Raw genomic sequence first — 22,349 nt, forward strand, 5'->3', positions numbered from 1 at the left:
AAAGATCTCAAATTTGGACTCATCAGACCAAAGCACAGATTTACACTGGTCTATTGTCCATTCCTTGTGTTCTTTAGCCCAAACTAGTCTCTTCCGCTTGTTGCCTGTCCTTAGCAGTGGTTTCCTAGCAGCTATTTTACCATGAAGGCCTGCTGCACAAAGTTTCCTCTTAACAGTTGTTGTAGAGATGTGTCTGCCGCTAGAACTCTGTGTGGCATTGACCTGGTCTCTAATCTGAGCTGCTGTTAACCTGCGATTTCTGGTCTTTCTTGGTCTTCTTTTCCTGGGGCGGTCCTCATGTGAGCCAGTTTCTTTGTAGCGCTTGATGGTTTTTGCAACTGCACTTGGGGACACTTTTAATGTTTTCCCAATTTTTCGGACTGACTGACCTTCATTTCTTAAAGTAATGATGGCCACTCATTTTTCTTTACTTAGCTGCTTTTTTCTTGCCATAATACAAATTCTAACAGTCTATTCAGTAGGACTATCAGCTGTGTATCCACCAGACTTCTGCACAACACAACTGATGGTCCCAACCCCATTTATAAGGCAAGAAATCCCACTTATTAAACCTGACAGGGCACACCTGTGAAGTGAAAATCATTCCCGGTGACTGCCTCTTGAAGCTCATCAAGAGAATGCCAAGAGTGTGCAAAGCTGTCATCAAAGCAAAAGGTGGCTACTTTGAAGAACCTAGAATATGACATAATCTCAGTTGTTTCACACTTTTTTGTTAAGTATATAATTCCACATGTGTTAATTCATAGTTCTGATGCCATCTGTGCAAATGTACAAAATTTTCATAGTCATGAAAATAGAGAAAAATCTTTAAATGAGGTGTGTCCAAACTTTTGGTGTGTGTATATGTATATATGTTTTCACGAATGTTTGAGGTCATGGATCCATTATATGTCCTTTTTGCAAGCTGGCGAGAAGATCTCGCCATACTGTTGCCATACAGATGTCACACGGATGCTTAGATACGAGAAAATAGCATCCTCGCATTGCACACAGATGACATACGGATCACTGTTCAAGAATATTTGTGCGATTCTCGGCTGTGAAAAACAGAGCGATTTTTTTTTTTAATACGTTATGTGTGACCCTTTTTTTTTTTCCCCTATACTATGTTGTGCATAAATATGTGATTCTTCAGAATTTGTTTTAGTCTTTGCCTGATGAAGAGACCTGTGTAGTCTCGAAAGCTTGCAATTTATTACCATCTTTTCAGTTAGCCATTAAAAGGTATCAACCACTGAGGACTCTCAATTCTAAATATTTTTCGAGCCCAATAGTGAGAAATTGTATATTAGGCAGCCATATACAGAAGTGAGGCAATGTGCACAAATGCAGCAGCAACCAGTTGCAGTGACAATACCACACACATGCAATATGCACAAGCTATTTGCTTCTAAAACATCATATTCAAGTGTATTGCTAAAACTCCCCCCTCCCCAAAATATAACAACATAAAATGGGATCTGATGCAATATGTGCATGTACAAGATCCTTTTCCAATAAGAGCAAGTTATTAAAACATTTACTATCTGGCAGGCTTATATACACCCCCTGAGCTAGGCCATCTACAACTACAACCAAGGAATATGTGTCCACATCTTTGTCATGAGGATCCTGCTTGAAATCCACCTGAAAAATCTTTTACAAAAATACTAAAAATAATTAACATATGTACTGCAATGCGAAAATGACTTGCTGTGCATATGTTCTATCTTTTTAGGCTTCTTTTAACCACTTCAGGCCTCGGAAGCCATGTAGCAGCTAATAGAAGTCACCTGATCATTCTTCAGGCGGCTTCAGTTTAGAGGCCGCTCAATAGTTTCAAACACTGCTGGTGTTTTGCTGAAACGTCTTGTGCTTAAAAATCTCAGCAGGTATGCTGGCATCTGAAGACTTTGTGTGCACAAACCCTAACTGTAAACCTATAGGTGCTGCCATATACAGAGGAAAGGAAGTATCTGGTTGCAGAGATCCTTCACCAGCAGAGGTTAGAAAGTCTGTGAGAGTTCTCTGCAGGATTCTTCATCTTCCGCTTCATCTTCACTTGCTGTCACCAAGGTATACAATGCCCGATGAGGCTTTTCTTGCTGTTTTGATGAAATTGCTCCAAAAAACAGAGAACAAAACTAAAAAAAAAATGCATATGAAGTTTAGTTAGTTTGGCATTCAGTATGACATCACCTGTTTAACAAATGTGCACCATCTATACCGTATGTTCTCCAAATATCAACTTTATATCATTTACATTTGGAGGCACAAAAAATAAAAAGTTATGCATTTTATCTCAGTAAATGTATATAGTTGTATATTTTTAAAATGCAAATATACCCATTTTACTTTATCTTGTCACCTTTGCTCATCCTTACACAGTGGCTTATGGTTGATAATAATTGTATAGTAGGAAGATGAGTTTTATAGATCAGGTTACTTGGTGTTGGATCTCTGGAATGGTGTGAATCAGGACCCTTGGGGCTTTGCCTGGCAGCATGGGTGTTGTGGGTCACCTAGGTTGCTCCTACTGGCGCAGTGCCAAAGTGGGGGTGGTCACTTCACAGCGCTATTCCTGAGATGTTAGGGACCTCCTGAGAGGTATGCTGTCATGTCGCAGTGGGTTCATACATTCTGATCAAAATGTTAACTAAGAACCTCCTGTTATATTTTTTAAAAAATGTGGTTAGCTGCAGTAAATCAACGTATATTATTTCTAGGTGTCTTTTCTCCTAGTTCCTTCCCGGGGAAAGGCCTGGCTATTCACTGCTTGCGTCGAGAAACACGTGATGGTGTCTCCGCAGCTTCTTTACACGTATAATGCAATGAAGCTGATGGAGCATGGGAAAGCGTCTTTTCTAATGGAGGAGCTGATGGACTGGTCGTCTGGTCACCAGCTGCTCCATCAGCAGTCATTTTATATCTAACGAGAGGATTATGTAAAAAAGAGAGAGCACTATGAATACACGTGATGGTGTCTCCGCAGCTTCTTTACATGCATCTGCATATTTCCCATAAGGGATGGGTGCAGTGTTCTGGAATCACTGCGTTGAGAAACACGTGATGGTGTCTCCGCGGTGTTGGATGTTTTGGTCTCCCCGAGGCCAATCATCTGTGCCTTTATAGCCTTTTTACTAGGCACTGCTCCTAATAGCCAGATTCCTACTCCACACTGATGAGGGGCAAAAACCCCGAAACAGCTGTCTGTGGATGGATACCATGCTTGGCATAGGTGGCTTTCCTTCATAGGATGCTGCCCTTCCCGTGGTTGTTCCTTCCCGGGGAAAGGCCTGGCTATTCACTGCTTGCGTCGAGAAACACGTGATGGTGTCTCCGCAGCTTCTTTACATGCATCTGCATATTTCCCATAAGGGATGGGGGCAGTGTTCTGGAATCACTGCGTTGAGAAACACGTGATGGTGTCTCCGCGGTGTTGGATGTTTTGGTCTCCCCGAGGCCAATCATCTGTGCCTTTATAGCCTTTTTACTAGGCACTGCTCCTAATAGCCAGATTCCTACTCCACACTGATGAGGGGCAAAAGCCCCGAAACAGCTGTCTGTGGATGGATACCATGCTTGGCATAGGTGGCTTTCCTTCATAGGATGCTGCCCTTCCCGTGGTTGTTCCTTCCCGGGGAAAGGCCTGGCTATTCACTGCTTGCGTCGAGAAACACGTGATGGTGTCTCCGCAGCTTCTTTACATGCATCTGCATATTTCCCATAAGGGATGGGGGCAGTGTTCTGGAATCACTGCGTTGAGAAACACGTGATGGTGTCTCCGCGGTGTTGGATGTTTTGGTCTCCCCGAGGCCAATCATCTGTGCCTTTATAGCCTTTTTACTAGGCACTGCTCCTAATAGCTAGATTCCTACTCCACACTGATGAGGGGCAAAAACCCCGAAACAGCTGTCTGTGGATGGATACCATGCTTGGCATAGGTGGCTTTCCTTCATAGGATGCTGCCCTTCCCGTGGTTGTTCCTTCCCGGGGAAAGGCCTGGCTATTCACTGCTTGCGTCGAGAAACACGTGATGGTGTCTCCGCAGCTTCTTTACACGTATAATGCAATGAAGCTGATGGAGCATGGGAAAGCGTCTTTTCTAATGGAGGAGCTGATGGACTGGTCGTCTGGTCACCAGCTGCTCCATCAGCAGTCATTTTATATCTAACGAGAGGATTATGTAAAAAAGAGAGAGCACTATGAATAACAAAAATACACTATATAAGGGACAGAACTATACATAACAAGAAAGGACATTTTACAATAAGGGACCACCCTATTTTTAATTAGAGGATGGTACGTAATAAGGGACAGAGTTGTACATAATAAAAGAGGAAACTACATAACTAAGGATAGTGCTATACACACTATGTGAGTACACTATATACTAAGGGACTGTGCTAAACATAAGGCTACATTCCTGTATCCGTGTGCAGTTTCAGTGTGCTGCCCGATTTTACAAACCACTGAGAATGTACTATTCTGATCCTCAAAATCGGATCAGAACAAACATTTTCGGACCCTTACGGATCTCATTCTCAGAGCTGTGATTTTCATAGATGTGTGAAAGTATTTATAAAACTCTGCGAGTCCATGTGCCGTCCGATAAAAACAAATCTGGCATCACACCCACATATCCCACAAACGTGACAATGCAAATTAGGGGATTTTACAAACAACATAATCACTCCAAGTCATACAGAATAGAGACTGGTAGGATCGCTGCTTGCAACAGGTGGCGCTATAGAGTTCAAGTCCCATCATTGTCCTCTCCCCTGCACATCCCATCATTGCCCTCTCCCACACATTCCATTATTGTCCTCTCCCCAGTGCACTGAAGAAAAAAAACACTCACTCTCAGTCCATTCCACAGAGGCATCGATGCTTCAGATGACTTATTCCTGCAGTTCCACTACCATTTTTTCTCGTAGGCAGTGAAGCCATGGTTCCCCGAAGCCTCAAGCTGTGAACAACAGGCCGGATTTTCCTCAGTATTACCACCCTGCAAGGACCCTTTTCCACCTCAAGGCCCTGGTGAATCTGCCTTGGCTATATGTCTGCCCCTTCATGGCAGGGGCAGACATATAACCCTAGCTTTGGACGGCATAGAAAAATTGATAAAAGGTTGCAATGCAGGATAGTCCGGATGATGGATAAGCAGCCCCAATCAAGTTCCGAAGAAATTCAAGCTGTCCTGCAGGTTCACGGTGCTTAAGTGTCTGTGTGAATTGTCAACATTTGATTGCAATGAAACACCATGGCAGGTGATCCTGGAGGATCCCAATGCTGACACAGAGATATAAAAAAGTTAGACTGCAGTTTGTCAAAATGTACGTGAGCAAGCTAAAATCCTTCTGAGAAAGTGTCTTGTGAACGGATAATGAGGCCTACAAAGAAAAGAACACTGTACCTACAGTCAAATGATGGTGGGGGTTCAAATATGTTTTGGGGTTGTTTTACTGCCTCTGGCTCTAGGTGCTTTTACTGTGTGTTGCGCATCATGAAATCTGAAGATTACAAAAGGATTTTGTGTCTCAATAATGCCCAGTGTCAAAAAGCTGGGTTTGCGTCCTAGATCATTGGTCTGCCAGCAGGACAATTACTCCAAACATACTTCAAGCAGCCAGAAATGGATGGAGACAAAGTGTTGGAGAGTGCTGAAGTGGCCAGCTATGGGTCCAGATCTAAATCCCATTGAACATCTGTGGAGTGATCTTAAAATTGCTGATGGTTGAAGGAACCCTTCAAATATGAGACCTAGAGCAGTTTGCAACAGAAGGGTGGTCCAACATTCCAGTTGAGAGGTGTAAGAAGCTCGTTGTTGGTTATAGGAAGCACCTGATTGCAGTTATTTATTCCAAAGGGTGTGCAACCAAATGTTAAGTTGAGGGTGTAAACAATTTTGTCCAGCCCCTTTTTGGGGTTTTGTGTGAAATTTTGTCCAATTTGCCTTTTTTTCTGCTTTTTATGTTGCTCCAATACACACAAAAGAAATAAACATGTGTAACAAAACGTGTTATTACAATAATTTTCTGAGAGAAATTCTTCATTTTCTGGAAGAACTTCAACACTTTCGGCCATTACTGTATTGTACTCTAAGAAATTATTTTCCAGTACTACTAACTCATTAACTTTCCTTCCTTGGCAGCATACCGTTTTTAGCTGTATAACATGACCATACAAATTGGACACTGAAAAATTGTGGGTGTCAATATGTTCAGAGATATTTTTATTTATTTTATAAGGTGAGAAGATGATCCAGAAAACTCACAGACCAATAAAAAGGGTACTCCTTTTTGCACAATCCACACTTGCTCAAAAGGTCGCTTGACAATAATCAGTTGTAATCTGTGGGAACACCTAGCAGCAATAAAGTATTCAGTGTCCCTGGAGCACCACCACTAAATTTATCTTGTCATTTCTTTTTAGTGGTTGGAATCACCTATCTGCCTTTGTATTTTTGTACCTTCTTTAGTTCTCTGTTTTCTTGAATATATCTAATTTATGATAATTCTCCAAAAAGAAAAAGTATATCTGGGTAAGGTTTGGTGACCATTCAACCAGGAACAGTCTACCTATCCACTTATAATAATAATACAAAAATACGACTAGCGACTGTCTGCCTACGTGCGCACCCGTCTGTAAAATGGACTGTTGCAGATATTGGTTACGCCGTGCAGAATTTTGTAATGTGCATAAGCTAAATATAGCCTTTAAACTTGCCTTGTCCTGCATTTTTCATGTGATTGGTTTTCCTTTTTTTACATATTTTTCATAACATTTAATCATTTATTTTACTTAAAGGGAACCTGTCACCCCCAAAATCGAAGGTGAACTAAGCCCACCAGCATCAGGGGCTTATCTACAGCATTCTGTAATGCTGTAGATAAGCCCCCGATGTATCCTGAAAGATGAGAAAAAGAGGTTAGATTATACTCACCCAGGGGCGGTCCCGCTGCGGTCCGGTCCGATGGGTGTCGCGGTCCGGTCCAGCGCCTCCCATCTTCTTACGATGACGTCCTCTTCTTGTCTTCACGCTGCGGCTCCGGTGCAGGCGTACTTTGTCTGCCCTGTTGAGGGCAGAGCAAAGTACTGCAGTGCGCAGGTGCCGGGAAAGGTCAGAGATGCTCAGCACCTGCGCACTGCAGTACTTTGCTCTGCCCTCAAGAGGGCAGACAAAGTATGCCTGCGCTGGAGCCGCAGCGTGAAGACAAGAAGAGGAAGTCATCATAAGAAGATGGGAGGCCCCGGACCGGACTGCCCGCCCAGGTGAGCATAATCTAACCTCCAGAATGCTGTAGATAAGCTCCTGATGCTGGTGGGCTTAGCTCACCTTCGATTTTGGGGGTGACAGGTTCCCTTTAAAGGAAACCAAAAGTGGCATGAGTCAAAGACTGGCTCCTGCATTTGAAACATCAATGTTTAACTCTGAAAGTCTGTAGCATTTCAGAGAAAAATATAGTAGTAACTATGGCTAGGAAGGACTTGTCCAAACTGCAAGTCCCCACCGGCTTCTCTCCGCTCACTCTGAGCTAGACTTACAGGTCTCTCCCTATACACACACATAAGAATAGACAGCCGCATCGACGAGGAGTCTGCAGGGACCTTTCTCTTGTATTAGTCATCCTAGTCTCCTCGTCAATGGCAGCCAACAAGGTAAAACAGGGATGTTTGGAATGTGCGAGCCGTTCTCTGATCTATGAGATGAGCAGGTGACAGTCCTTTACTAAGAACTCCCTAATAAGGTAAATGAAAACTGGTTTTCTAAACTTGAAAACTTTCCGTTATACTACTAAAATTAAAATACAACTATTCCCATATTAAAACGAAACATAGAAAACGTCTGATGTTTTCATTTTCAAATCTCTTACTGAGTTTATCATATAATAATATGTTTGTTTGTTTTTTGTTTTAAATCCGCCATACAATTCCAGAGACACGGGCCTTTTATTTAGTGCTAATCTTTATGGTCTTTATTAAAGGGGTTGGTTTGTCCAATTCGATAAGTCTGCAGGCACTCTGTGTGACTGCAGACTTATGACTCCCCCAGCACACGTACTGTGTACTGCAAGGATTCACCAGTTTCTGAGCCGGGTAGGTTATACATACTGCTAGCCAGCATAATTACCCTGTGAAGGGTCTTTACTAAGTGGGTGTTGTTCACATGGTAATTATGCAGAGTAACCTAAAGACACACGGACAGACCATAAGAATTATCATTAAATGAAAAGACCCATATCTCTGTAATTGCATGGCGGTTTGAAAAAAAGGAGAATATTTAGGGGAGCAGCAGGAATAAAATACGAGTGGCCACTTTTGTCATGATGGCACATGCTCTCTAAAGCATTTAGATACCATGATGTAGCAAACATTTTCAGTGGCTTGTACTTTGTTCAGTGCAAGATAAGAATGCTTCATCAAGGTAAGTAAAATCAAGTTAAAGTTTGTTCCATCTGTAGTTATCATTAAGCCTCCTTCAGATTACCTCGTTATAAACTGTAGTAGGAAGTGGCTCTTCTGTGGTATGCTGGTTTGGTTTTTCGGCAGTGATTAACACTGGACTGGTTATATGCGGGGGGCCATTGTTAGCTATATGATTTTCTTTGCTTCTTTTAGTCAATGCACTGGCTTCTTTGTGCACAACAGGAGTAGACCTATTAGAAAAATATATCACAATGCACAATTAATAGTAACTTGTTTTACTTTAGGTTTTCAAGTACCTTTAGATCTGTTAGTGCCAGAGTAGAATGGAAGGACTTTTCCTACTACTTGCAACGTTTGGCATAATATCAATTTAAACAAAAAGCTTACAACATTTTTTTTTTTAGCTGCATACTGTGTTTTTTTTCTATTTCCTGTTTTTTTTTGTATTATGAATTGGAGGTTTTTATTACACAATATTAATTACAAATATTAGTAAGCAGGAATTAATCTGAAATACTAAATAATATCTATTTAGAATAAAATGAAGGCGTGGTATTTAGGGAGACGGTTTTCAATCTATTCAAATCTTTTTTGTATGATTCCTATGTTTGAGCCTATCGTATATTTAGCTGTTGATTAGTCCTTTCAGGACTTGCACATAGCTCTATGTTAGTTATTCACAGGCAACCCGATGGATGCAGCCATTTACTGCACATCCGTCCCCATTTGGCTGAATAAAAGTGGATCTACAGTACCCCACTGTGGCTAATATACAGTTGAAGGAGCTGTGCTGTTCTGCTCCTTAACTGATCACATCCGGTTGCCACTGGCAGCAGGAACAGTTGATCTTGGAAGGTGTTATACCCCCATCGATCTGATATTGATTACTTATTCTAAGGATTGGCCATCAATATAACAGTAGGGGATAGTTGTATAAAAATATAAATGAGGCAATGCTACACTAATAGGCTGCTCGCTGACATTATGACATTTTTTAACCCCTTTCCAATGTTGGGTGTAATAATATGGACACATTGGACTCCCCCTGTTTGGTAAGGGTTTGGTAAGGGCTGATCCATACAACTGACATGTTTCCGCAACAGCCGCGGGTGAAATCGCGATATAACAGTGGCTGTTAACTAGTTAAATGCCGCTGTCAATTTCTGACAGCGGCATTTAATTCGCGCTTATCGGAAGCACGTCCTTTATCCCGCCCATCGGTGACTTCATCATATGATCACGGGTCACCGATCGGTCGGCATGACAACTACAGGTCTCCAGCAGACCTCTATGGTTGTCATTACCAGACTGCTATGAGCGCTGCCCAGTGGTCAGCGATCATAGCAAGTGAGCATTTCTGATACACACAGGCGATATGATCGTCGCCTGTGTGTAGCAGAGGCGATAGAAGTACTGCAGCTTCTAGTCTCCCATAGAGACTATTGAAGCATGCAAAAAGTAAAAAAAAATTAAGAATATCTACTATATAAAGCTGAATGTGTGTGTGTGTGTGTGTGTATGTGTGTATGTCTGGGATTGGCATCTGCACCGTCGCAGCTACAGCCACAAAATTTTGCACAGTCACACGTCTGGACCCCGAGAGCGTCATAGGCTATATTGTGAGGCGAAATTTTAACCCCAGGCGTTCCAATTCACCAAACAATTTTGCCCCTATCTACATAATGGGGAAAAAAATGAAAGGAAAAGTGTTGGAGGCGTCGCAGCTACAGAAAAAATTTTTTGCACAGTCACACGTCTGGACCCTGAGAGCGTCATAGGCTACGTTGTGAGGTGAATCCCGCGCGTTCCAATTCACCAAACAATTTTGCCCCTATCTACATAATGGGGAAAAAGTGAAAGGAAAAGTGTTGGAAGCGTCGCAGCTACAGCCACAAAATTTTGCACAGTCACACGTCTGGACCCCGAGAGCGTCATAGGCTATATTGTGAGGCGAAATTTTAACCCCGCGCGTTCCAATTCACCAAACAATTTTGCCCCTATCTACATAATGGGGAAAAAAATGAAAGGAAAAGTGTTGGAGGCAAATTGACAGCTGCCAGATGTGAACAAGGGGGACTTAAAGAATGAGAGCGATGGTGCCAAAGAGTATATACCGTACAGTTGCTAAGGTGGGGCCTCGACATGGGATAATCACCACACACGGGGATATGAACACACACAAAATGCGCCACACACTACCACGTGCTTGAACACATATTACCCTCAGCACACATTTCACCACACATACACCAACCTTGCCACATAAAAGTCAAAACACAAAAGTCGCCACTCAAAACTCGCCACGCGCAGAACTCGCCACATGCAAAAACTAGGCTCTTGCAAAACTCGCCACAAGTGCAAAATTCTCCTCATGAAAAACTCGCCACACGCAAAACTTGCACACGCGGAAAAATTGCCACATGCACAAAAGTTGCAACACATGCAAAAGTTGCCTCACACAAAACTTGCACATACTCAAAAGGCACCACACATAATACTCGCAACGCGCAAAACTCGCCATGCGCAAAACTTGCTGCACACAACTTGCTACACTAACCTGTCACATGTAACTCGACACACAAAAAGTTGCTACACGCATGTTGCTACACAAAACTCATCTCACAAAAGTCGCTACATGCATGTCACCACACGCAACTCAACACACACAACTTGACAAACGAAACTCGCCCTAAAACACACACAAGTCTGGTATTATCCTTCAAAAATAAAAATCTGATTAATAAGCAGACAAACTACAACAATTGCACCATATAGGAAATACGGCAGCTGTCAGTCACATGACCTGTCTATTATGTGTATGTGTGAGCTAATATATACTGCCAGGGGGAGGGCTTCCTGTTGGCTGGGGATTTATCAGGCTGCCAATTTAGCTTACAAATACTGAGGTAAAAATACTGAGCAAATAACGTGTGAACGAGGTCTAATACAGGAGGAGATGACACACAGGTATATACTATATACAGGGGAGATGACACACAGATATATACTATATACAGGAGAGATGACACACAGGTATATACTATATAGAGGAGGAGATGACATATAGGTACATATATATACAGGAGGAGATGACATACAGATATATACTATATACAGGAGGAGATGACATACAGGTATATGCTATATATAGAAGATGACATGCAGGTATATACTATATGCAGGAGGAGATGACACTCAGATATATACTGTATACAGGGGAGATGACACACAGGTATATACTATATACAGGAGGAGATGACATACAGGTATATGCTATATATAGAAGATGACATGCAGGTATATACTATATGCAGGAGGAGATGACACTCAGATATATACTATATACAGGGGAGATGACACACAGGTATATACTATATACAGGAGGAGATGACATACAGGTATATACTATATATAGAAGGAGATGACATTCAGGTATATACTATATACAGGGGAGATGACACACAGGTATATACTATATACAGGAGGAGATGACATACAGGTATATACTATATATAGAAGGAGATGACATTCAGGTATATACTATATATAGGGGAGATGACACACAGCAGGTATATACTATATACAGGGGAGATGACATACAGGTATATTATATACAGGAGATGACATACAGATGTATACTATACATAAGGGAGATGACAAACATGTATATACTGAGGTGATGAGGTGAAAATGAGAGGTGTGAGGTGAAAATTAAAAGGTGTGAGTGCAAAATGAGAGAAGTGAGGAAAAATAGTGGAGTGATCAGAAAATGATAGATGTGAGGTTGAAATGACAAGTGTTAGGGGGGAATGAGAGGAGTGAGGGAGAAAATGAGAGATGTGAGGGAGAAAATGAGAGATGTGAGGGGGAAAATGAAAGATGTGATTGGGAAAATGAGAGGCGTGATGGGAAAATAAGAGAAGTGAGGTGCTATAACTAACCACAGATATTTACTATGCCCAGGCAACGCCGGGCTCTTCAGCTAGTAAATATATATATATAAAATTTCAAATCACCCCCTTTCACTCCAACAATTAAAAAAAAAAAAAATCAAATATACACATATTTGGTATTGCCGTATGCAGAATTGCCCGATCTATCAGTATAAAAAAGAATTCACCCGATCGCTAAAATGGCATAACAAGAAAAAAAGTCAAAACGCCATAATCAGGTTTTTTGGTCACCACAACATTGAATTAAAATGGAATAACGGGTTATCAAAAGATTGTATCTGCACAAAAATAGTATCATTAAAAACGTCAGCTCAGCATGCAAAAAATAAGCCCTCAGCCAGACCAAGATCGCAAAAAATGGAGACGCTACGGCTATCAGAAAACGGCGCAATATATATTTTTTTTAATGAACGTTGGAATTTTTTTCACCATTTAGATAAAAAATAACCTAGACATGTTTGGTGTCCATGAACTCGTAATGACCTGGGAATCATAATGGCAGGTCAGTTTTAGAATTTAGTGAACACAGTGCAAAAAAAAATAAAAGTGGAATTACACTTTTTTGCAATTTCACCACACTTGGAATTTGTTTTCCCGTTTTCCAGTACATGATATGTTAAGCCAATGGTGTCGTACAAAAGTACAACTTGTCCCGCAGACAATAAGCCCTCACATGACCATATTGACCGAAAAATAAAAAAAAGTATGGCTCTGGGAAGAAGGGGAGCAAATAACGAAAACACAAAAGCTGAAATACCCTTGGTTGTTAAGGGGTTAATCAGATAACTTTAAGATTTTGCCTTTAACAATACAATACGGACAAACGTAACCCCCACCACACCCCTTTCTCATCCCTGAACGGTATACAAACCCACTATCCATAATACAGACCATCAATACAATCAACAGAAGCAGAAAATAATGAAGCGAAAAAGTAAAAAATTGTACCAACACAACATAAGTTTGCACCCTTGACAATCAGACATGTAACTGATTGTGCAACACTTATTTGTGCACTTTCGTACAACTGAATGCCGCAGTAAGAGACGGATCAAACATTGGAGTACACATACAATTCAGCCCAATAAGGATAATATAAACATTCCGTGGTAATTTCTCCAAACTTCCAATATTTTGTAGTATTTATGCATAGTCCTCTGTTTTCTGTTTTCCTCCAGACGTATAAGCAAAAACATTTTCTTCATAAATCCTCTGAATCTTGGTGGTGTATTATTCACCCAGTGGGATGTAATAATCTTCCTAATTAGATACAGAATCCTCTTAAGTGCAATTCTTACATTCTCATCCTCCGTTACATCAACAGAACCCAGAATGCATACTACAGGTTGTTTAGGAATCTTAAATTTAAAACACATTCTGAACATTCACAAGTTCCAAATTTCACCACATGCCCGGAACAGGTGCATAAAATCCGATGGACCTAACCCACATCTTGAGCACAAGTCATCCTGTCTCACTCCTATTTTATGCAGAAATTTGGGGGTTCCATAAACCTGATGCAGTAAATACAACTGTGGGCCTCATTAGTGGACAATTGCTGGACCGATCACTGCACTGATCAGCATCAATTATCCCTATATCCTGTTCCCACTTCTCTTTCATTTTTAGCGGATATTTGGATATGACTTTAGGAAGGAGTATTTTATATAGTCTACAGATGGTCCCTGCTACTGTACTCTGATTAGAGACCACAGAGAATACCAAGTGATTATGAATTCTGAGAGGAGAGATAGCCTCCTGTGCAAACCAAGCATGACGCAACTGGAGAAACTGAAAAAAGCATTTACTACGAAGATGAAACTTATCTCTAAGTTGATGAACGCTATCAAAAATCCCATTGGCCCAAACTTGAGTTGGAAACTTAGCACTCGCCTTTATCTAGGGACTAAATGCTTCCAATCTAAACAACTCCGGTAGTTTGGGATTTTGACAAATAGGCGTGACTGGGGTATATTCACCAATGTTTAACACTTGTTTAGTTTTTTCTCAAGTTTTAATCATAAGAACCATTGTTGGGAGTTTTTTTCTTGAACCCACCCTGATATCCCACCTCAAGGAAGGGCAAAACTGCAAGCCCCCCTGCTTTTCCTGTAATCTTTATGGCGATTGTACAGAAATTTGAAGGAAGGGAGAATTTGCTAAATTAAATTCTCACTGCACAATCAGTAACAATCCCAATAAGTATTGGAAGCATTTAAAGAGACAGGATGGATGAACACAGAACTTAATCATTTGTTAAAAAGGAAAAAAATAAATGTATATTAAATGAAAGGAGGGAGACATATCTAAAGAAGAAAATAATGCTGCTTGCAGGGAATGCAGGGCAATCGTTAAAAGAGCTAAAACCAGTAATGAAGTTAGGCGTGCAAGGGGGACCAGAAGTAGTAAAAAAGGATTTTGGGTGTATGTCAAAAGCAAAAGAGAAGTCAAAGATGTTATAGGTTTTTACAGGATGAAAGGGGTGAAGTGGTCAAAAATGATACTGCGAAGGCCAAACTTTTAAATTGCTATTTCGCATCTGTGTTCTCTAAGAACACAAATGTAACATCAAATAATCTTCACTGTGCCATCGAAGGTATAAAAGAATCCACACTATCTATAAACAGAGACATAGTGAGGGAACACTCAGCTAATTTCATTAATTTAAATCTCCTGGTCCAGATGAATTATATCCTAGGGTAGTGAAAGAGTTAACAGAGTAAACTGCAGAACCACTAGCCACAATCTTTAAAAAATCCTGGAGAACATGATAAGTCCCAGAAGATTGGAGAAGGACAAATGTTGTCCCTATCTCCAAAAAAAGAAAAGAAGATGGAGCCAGGAAATTACAGGCCAGTGAGACTTAAGGTACCGTCACACTAAACGATATCGCTAGCGATCCGTGACGTTGCAGCGTCCTGGCTAGCGATATCGTTCAGTGTGACACGCAGCAGCGATCAGGATCCTGCTGTGATGTCGTTGGTCGCTGCAGAAAGTCCAGCACTTTATTTTGTCGCTGGACTCCCTGCAGACAGCGCTGAATCGGCGTGTGTGACGCCGATTCAGCTATGTCTTCGCTGGTAACCAGGGTAAACATCGGGTTACTAAGCGCAGGGCCGCGCTTAGTAACCCGATGTTTACCCTGGTTACCATCATAAAAGTTAAAAAAACAAACACTTCATACTTACCTACCGCTGTCTGTCCTCGGCGCTGTGCCTCTCTGCTCTGGCTGTGAGCGCCGGGCAGCCGGAAAGCACAGCGGTGACGTCACCGCTCTGCTTTCCGGCCGCTGTGCTCACAGCCAGTACAGAGAAGCACAGCGCCGGCGACAGACAGCGGAAGGTAAGTATGAAGCGTTTGTTTTTTTTACTTTTAGGATGGTAACCAGGGTAAACATCGGGTTACTAAGCGCGGCCCTGCGCTTAGTAACCCGATGTTTACCCTGGTTACCGGCATTGTTGGTCGCTGGAGAGCGGTCTGTGTGACAGCTCTCCAGCGACGCTGCAGCGATCTGGATCGTTGTCGGTATCGCTGCAGCGTCGCTGTGTGTGAAGGTACCTTTACTTCTATACCAGGAAAGATCCTTGAACAAATTATTAAACAGCAAGTATGTAAGCTCTACGGGCGCTGGAGTTCCATTTAAACAAATTTAGTGATTATTCTTGTGATCTGAGAGAATATATTTTGCAGGTTACTTCTTTTTTACTGGTCCACAATTATTTTTCTTTTGATGGAAGTTTTTTTTTGCAACGAGCTGGTGTGGCCATTGGTGCCAAATTTTCACCATTTTTGGCAAATCTTGTCATGTCGTTTTGGGAATACAGTTATTTATATGCGGAGTCTAATGCATTCTTGTCGCAGATTGTCTGGTATGGTAGATACATTGACGATACGCTCATCATTTGGAGTGGCAGTGTATCTACCATACCAGACTTTGTGAGTTACAGAATATCAATTCGAATGATTTTCATCTCAAGTTTACATTTGTCACGAATTCATGTTCGATTTCTTTTTTGGATTTGGAGTTATGTGGGATCCCTGGTGAAATTATCTCGACTAAAATGTTTGTTAAACCGTTTGCTGGAAATACAATTTTGCATGCATCCAGCAGTCACCCCAAGCACACTATTAGATCTATTCCAGTGGGTGAATTTATCCATACAAAGCGCAATTGCAGTGATGGAAATGAATTGGAGGAGGAATTTGCTTGTTGTGCACGCAAATTAAAAAAACGCAATTATCCTGATTGGAGTCTGAACAGGGCGCTTAATATTGTTTCACATCGGAATCGTTCTGACTTAATTGGCTCATCCAGCAGTAAAGTTAGAAGGAATAATGCAAAAGTTTTTCAACAAAAACCTTTTTTTAGTTTTCAATTTAGTCCTCAATTTTGTGAAATTAAACAAATTATTAATAGATATTTACCAATCTTGGGAGAAGATCCTGCTTTGAATAAGATTTTAAAGTCTGGTTGCAATATATTGGCTAGAAGAGCGCCCACTATTGGTAATATTATTTCTCCTAGCTTTTTTTCGTCTGCCAGTAGGAACAAAACATGGCTTAGTTGTACCGGCTTTTACAAATGTGGTAGATTAGGATGTACTACGTGTGGACATACTATTGGAGTTAAAATGTTTAATAATCATGACAACACAAAACAGTTTCATATAAAAAGTTTTATTAACTGTAATTCCACTAACGTGGTATACAAAATTGATTGTACCACTTGTTGTAAATCTTATATAGGGTGCACTACTAGAAAGCTGAAACGTCGAATTTCTGAACATTTGCGGGATATTTCTGAATTATCTAGTGGAGATAGAAATATCTCATATATAGCTAGACATTTTGTAGATAGCCATGCTAGGAATACAGCCACATTTTGTGCGTATGGTATTGAAAGGGTTTATTCCATGCCATGTGGAGGTGATTTACAGCGCTGGCTTCTTACACGTGAAGCCTTTTGGATTTATTACCTCGGCACCAGACTCCCTGATGGTTTTAACAAACGTAATGAGATAATGTTCCACTACTAATTTTGTTGATTTTGTATTTTTGCAGTTTTGTATATTATATAGGATGCATTACCATAGAGTTGAAATGTTGAATTTCTGAATATTTGTGAGATTTTTCTGAATTATCTAGGGGTGAGTAAAAATATCTCATATATGGTTAGACATCTTGTAGATAGCCATGCTAGGAATACAGCCACACTTTGTGTGTGTAGTATTTAAAAGGTTTATTCTATGCCGCGGGGAGGTGATTTACAGCGCTGGCTTCTTATATGTGAAGCCTTGTGGATTTATTATCCCGGCACCGGACTCCCTGTTTGTAACGAACGTAATGTGGTAATGTTCCACTACTAATTTTGTTGATTTTGTAGTTTTGTAAATTGGGGATATTTATTCAGAACTATTTCCTGACAGTTTTTATATATTATATGTTGTTTTGATGTTTATATGTATTGTTCATACTGTTTTAGGACCTTTCAGCTACAATTAACATATGTCATGTGATTTGCTTTTTGATTTTGATTGGTGGCATAGGGTTTATATACCGTTTGTGGCTAATAATGTTAGAGCTTTGACAAAGATCACTGTGTTGATCGAAACGCGTCGCTCTTTCATCTGTCTGATGTTTTTCTGTCCCGGAGTCCTTAATGGAATTTTAATGTGTTTTCGAATAAAGAAATTTGGAAATTTTATCCCAGGAGCTGGAGGTGAATTTTTTCAAGCTTTACCATGTATGTAAGTACTTGGAGAAGAATACAGTAATTAACCAGAGCCAGCATGAGTTTGTAGCAAACAAGTCATGCCATGCGATAGATATAGTATATCTCGACTTCAGCAAAGCATTTGATAAAGTATTTCATTCTATCCTTATTTAAAAAAAATACCAAATATGGGATTGACAAGGCTATGGTTAGGTGTATTCATAACTGGCTCAGTGATCTTACTCAAAGAGTAGTAATAAATAGTTGCATATCCAATTGCAAGATTGTTTCAAGTGGGGTACCACAAGGCTCTGTCCTGGCCCCAGTGTCGTTCAACATTTTTATAATTGATCTCGATAAGGGTACCGTTACACTATACGATTTACCAACGATCACGACCAGCGATACGACCTGGCCGTGATCGTTGGTAAGTCGTTGTGTGGTCGCTGGAGAGCTGTCACACAGACAGCTCTCCAGCGACCAACGATGCTGAGGTCCCCGGGTAACCAGGGTAAACATCGGGTTACTAAGCGCAGGACAGCGCTTAGTAACCCGATGTTTACCCTGGTTACCAGCGTAAAAAAACCCCAAACACTACATACTTACATTCCGCTGTCTGTCCCTTGCCGTCTGCTTCCCGCACTGACTGACTGTCGGCCGTAAAGTGAAAGCACAGCACAGCGCGCTGTGCTCTGCTTTCACTTTACTTCCGGCAGTCAGTCAGTGCGGGAAGTAGACGGCAAGGGACCTGACGGACACCGGAATGTAAGTATGTACTGTTTGTTTTATTTTACATTTACGATGGCAACAAGGATAAACATCGGGTTACTAAGCGCGGCCCTGCGCTTAGTAACCCGATGTTTACCCTGGTTACAAGCGAACGCATCGCGATGACAGCGGGAGATCCAGCGACGAAAGAAAGTTCCAAACGATCTGCTACGACGTACGATTCTCAGCAGGGTCCCTGATCGCTGCTGCGTGTCAGACACAGCGATATCGTATGGATATCGCTGGAACGTCACGGATCGTACCGTCGTAGCGACAAAAGTGCCACTGTGTGACGGTACCCTTAGGGAACTGAAGGTAGACTAATCAAATTTGCAGACGATGCAAAGCTAGGAGGAATTACTAACACTAGAGAAAACAGAGAAAGGATTCAGAAGTACCTAGATAAGCTTGAACAATGGGCAATGACTAAAGGTACCGTTACACTAAACGACTTACCAACGATCACGACCAGCGATACGACCTGGCCGTGATCGTTGGTAAGTCGTTGCGTGGTCGCTGGGGAGCTGTCACACAGACAGCTCTCTCCAGCGACCAACGATCCGGGGAACAACTTCGGCATCGTTGAAACTGTCTTCAACGATGCCGAATTTCCCGGGTAACCAGGGTAAATATCGGGTTACTAAGCGCAGGGCCGCGCTTAGTAACCCGATATTTACCCTGGTTACCATTGTCCCCCGGCGTCAGCTTCCCTGCACTGTGTCAGCGCCGGCCGGCCGTAAAGCAGAGCACAGCGGTGCGGGAGCAGAAGAAGTTGTTTTGGAGAGGTTGAGTTTCAGATAGAGAGCGGACATGATGTTGGAGACTGGGGACACATAGTCACTGGCGTTCTTTAGTACAGCGTGGGGTAAGGTCAGGGGATGATGTGTTTAGTTGTGTGTCATCAGCATAAAGATGGTACTGAAAGCCAAATCTGCTTATGGTTTGTCCAATTGGGGCCGTGCATAGGGAGAAGAGAAGGGGCCAAGGACTGCGCCCTAAGGTACCCCAACATCGCTATCATATTCCGCAGCGCTTTACAGTTTTTTGCACACATTATCATCGCTGTCCTTGAAGGGGCTCACAATCTAAATTCCCTATCAGTATGTCTTTGGAATGTGGGAGGAAACCGGGGAACCCAGAGGAAACCCACGCAAACATGGGAAGAACATACAAACTCCTTACAGATGTTGTCCGTGGGATTTGAACTCAGGACTCCAGCGCTACAGGGCTGCAGTGCTAACTACTGAGCCACCGTGCTCCCTGAAAGCAATAAACTTGTCACACCCCCAAGAGAATTTGTCAGGCAAGGCGATCTTGGTCTCCACTAAGGTTTGCCTGGGAGTCACAGTTCCCAAACCTGATGTGTTAGAGTGCTGTAAAACTACAGTGTATAGATCTGTCACCTCCAGACTGAGTTGCTACAGTTGCCCTGTCAGACCAGTGACCCATAATGAATCAAAAAATGGTTTCAGCCAGAGCTAATGTCACAGCTTTGTTGTTGAGTGTCCTGGGAGCAAGGGTTCCTTACCTGTCTCTAATGCTAGGGGCGCCCTAGATCACCCTGTACCCCGGATTACTTGTGATGGTGAAGACGCTAGGGCCATGTACCTTGCCTTAGCTCCTGAATCCGCCCTCAGTCTGTACCATACCAGGAAGAGGGGAGTAGCAGTGTACCATAATACACCAACCAGACTAACAAGGTAATACAAATAGGGATAAAGGAAAATACTAATCAAACAAATGTACTCTCACAAACAACAGAGGAATGCAGCAGTGAGTCGAGGATGGGGTAAACCTAAAGTAGGAGAAGGATAGCAAATTAGCACACACCCAAAACCTAGGAACAGTCACAGATAAATCTATTAAATGCCTTCCCAAATAACAACCACCAACCTCCAACCATGGAGCAAAAGCAAGCTCTGGCAATGGGTGCTTGCCAAGATTATATAAGAGATGGAAGTGGCTAACAGTGAACAGCTGAGCCTTAATGAAGGAAACTAAGCAGATTAACCCCTGCACCATTTAATATGAAGCTGACGTGCTTCTAATCAGTGCAGGAGTAGGAGAAAACAGATGCTGTGGTCTTCTGGCTCCTCTCTGTCTCGGTAAACCTGTGACACCCATTCATCCAGAAGTGTACAGGTCCTTCTCAAAAAATTAGCATATAGTGTTAAATTTCATTATTTCCCATAATGTAATGATTACAATTAAACTTTCATATATTATAGATTCATTATCCACCAACTGAAATTTGTCAGGTCTTTTATTGTTTTAATACTGATGATTTTGGCATACAACTCCTGATAACCCAAAAAACCTGTCTCAATAAATTAGCATATTTCACCCATCCAATCAAATAAAAGTGTTTTTTAATAACAAACAAAAAAACCAACAAATAATAATGTTCAGTTATGCACTCAATACTTGGTCGGGAATCCTTTGGCAGAAATGACTGCTTCAATGCGGCGTGGCATGGAGGCAATCAGCCTGTGACACTGCTGAGATGTTATGGAGGCCCAGGATGCTTCAATAGCAGCCTTAAGCTCATCCAGAGTGTTGGGTCTTGCGTCTCTCAACTTTCTCTTCACAATATCCCACAGATTCTCTATGGGGTTCAGGTCAGGAGAGTTGGCAGGCCAATTGAGCACAGTAATACCATGGTCAGTAAACCATTTACCAGTGGTTTTGGCACTGTGAGCAGGTGCCAGGTCGTGCTGAAAAATGAAATCTTCATCTCCATAAAGCATTTCAGCCGATGGAAGCATGAAGTGCTCCAAAATCTCCTGATAGCTAGCTGCATTGACCCTGCCCTTGATGAAACACAGTGGACCAACACCAGCAGCTGACATGGCACCCCACACCATCACTGACTGTGGGTACTTGACACTGGACTTCAGGCATTTTGGCATTTCCTTCTCCCCAGTCTTCCTCCAGACTCTGGCACCTTGATTTCCGAATGACATGCAAAATTTGCTTTCATCAGAAAAAAGTACTTGGGACCACTTAGCAACAGTCCAGTGCTGCTTCTCTGTAGCTCAAAAGTGGCTTTACCTGGGGAATGCGGCACCTGTAGCCCATTTCCTGCACACGCCTGTGCACGGTGGCTCTGGATGTTTCCACACCAGACTCAGTCCACTGCTTCCTCAGGTTCCCCAAGGTCTGGAATCGGTCCTTCTCCACAATCTTCCTCAGGGTCCGGTCTCCTCTTCTCGTTGTACAGCGTTTTCTGCCACATTGTTTCCTTCCAACAGACTTACCATTGAGGTGCCTTGATACAGCACTCTGGGAACAGCCTATTTGTTGAGAAATTTCTTTCTGGGTCTTACCCTCTTGCTTGAGGGTGTCAATGATGGCCTTCTTGACATCTTTCAGGTCGCTAGTCTTAAGGTACCTTCACACATAACGATATTGTTAACGATATCGTTGCTTTTTGTGACGTAGCAACGATATCGTTAATGAAATCGTTATGTGTGACAGCGACCAAC

General features: G+C 41.9%; 1 protein-coding gene across 1 annotated transcript in view; it reads right to left on the bottom strand.

Annotated features, from left to right (window-relative positions):
* Positions 1-1,097: 1,097 nt before the first annotated feature.
* RAD9B (RAD9 checkpoint clamp component B) overlaps positions 1,098-22,349 on the bottom strand; it is a 110,655-nt gene continuing 89,403 nt past the window's right edge. The window contains exons 10-11 of the mRNA XM_069747266.1: positions 8,492-8,660; positions 1,098-2,144 (exon numbers count right to left, since the gene is read on the bottom strand). Of these exons, the coding sequence (XP_069603367.1) occupies positions 2,007-2,144; positions 8,492-8,660 (307 nt within the window). The 3' untranslated portion in view covers positions 1,098-2,006. The remainder of the gene's footprint in view (positions 2,145-8,491; positions 8,661-22,349) is intronic.

The sequence above is a fragment of the Ranitomeya imitator genome, chromosome 1, assembly GCF_032444005.1.
Source record: "Ranitomeya imitator isolate aRanImi1 chromosome 1, aRanImi1.pri, whole genome shotgun sequence".
In the NCBI taxonomy this organism is placed as follows: domain Eukaryota; kingdom Metazoa; phylum Chordata; class Amphibia; order Anura; family Dendrobatidae; genus Ranitomeya; species Ranitomeya imitator.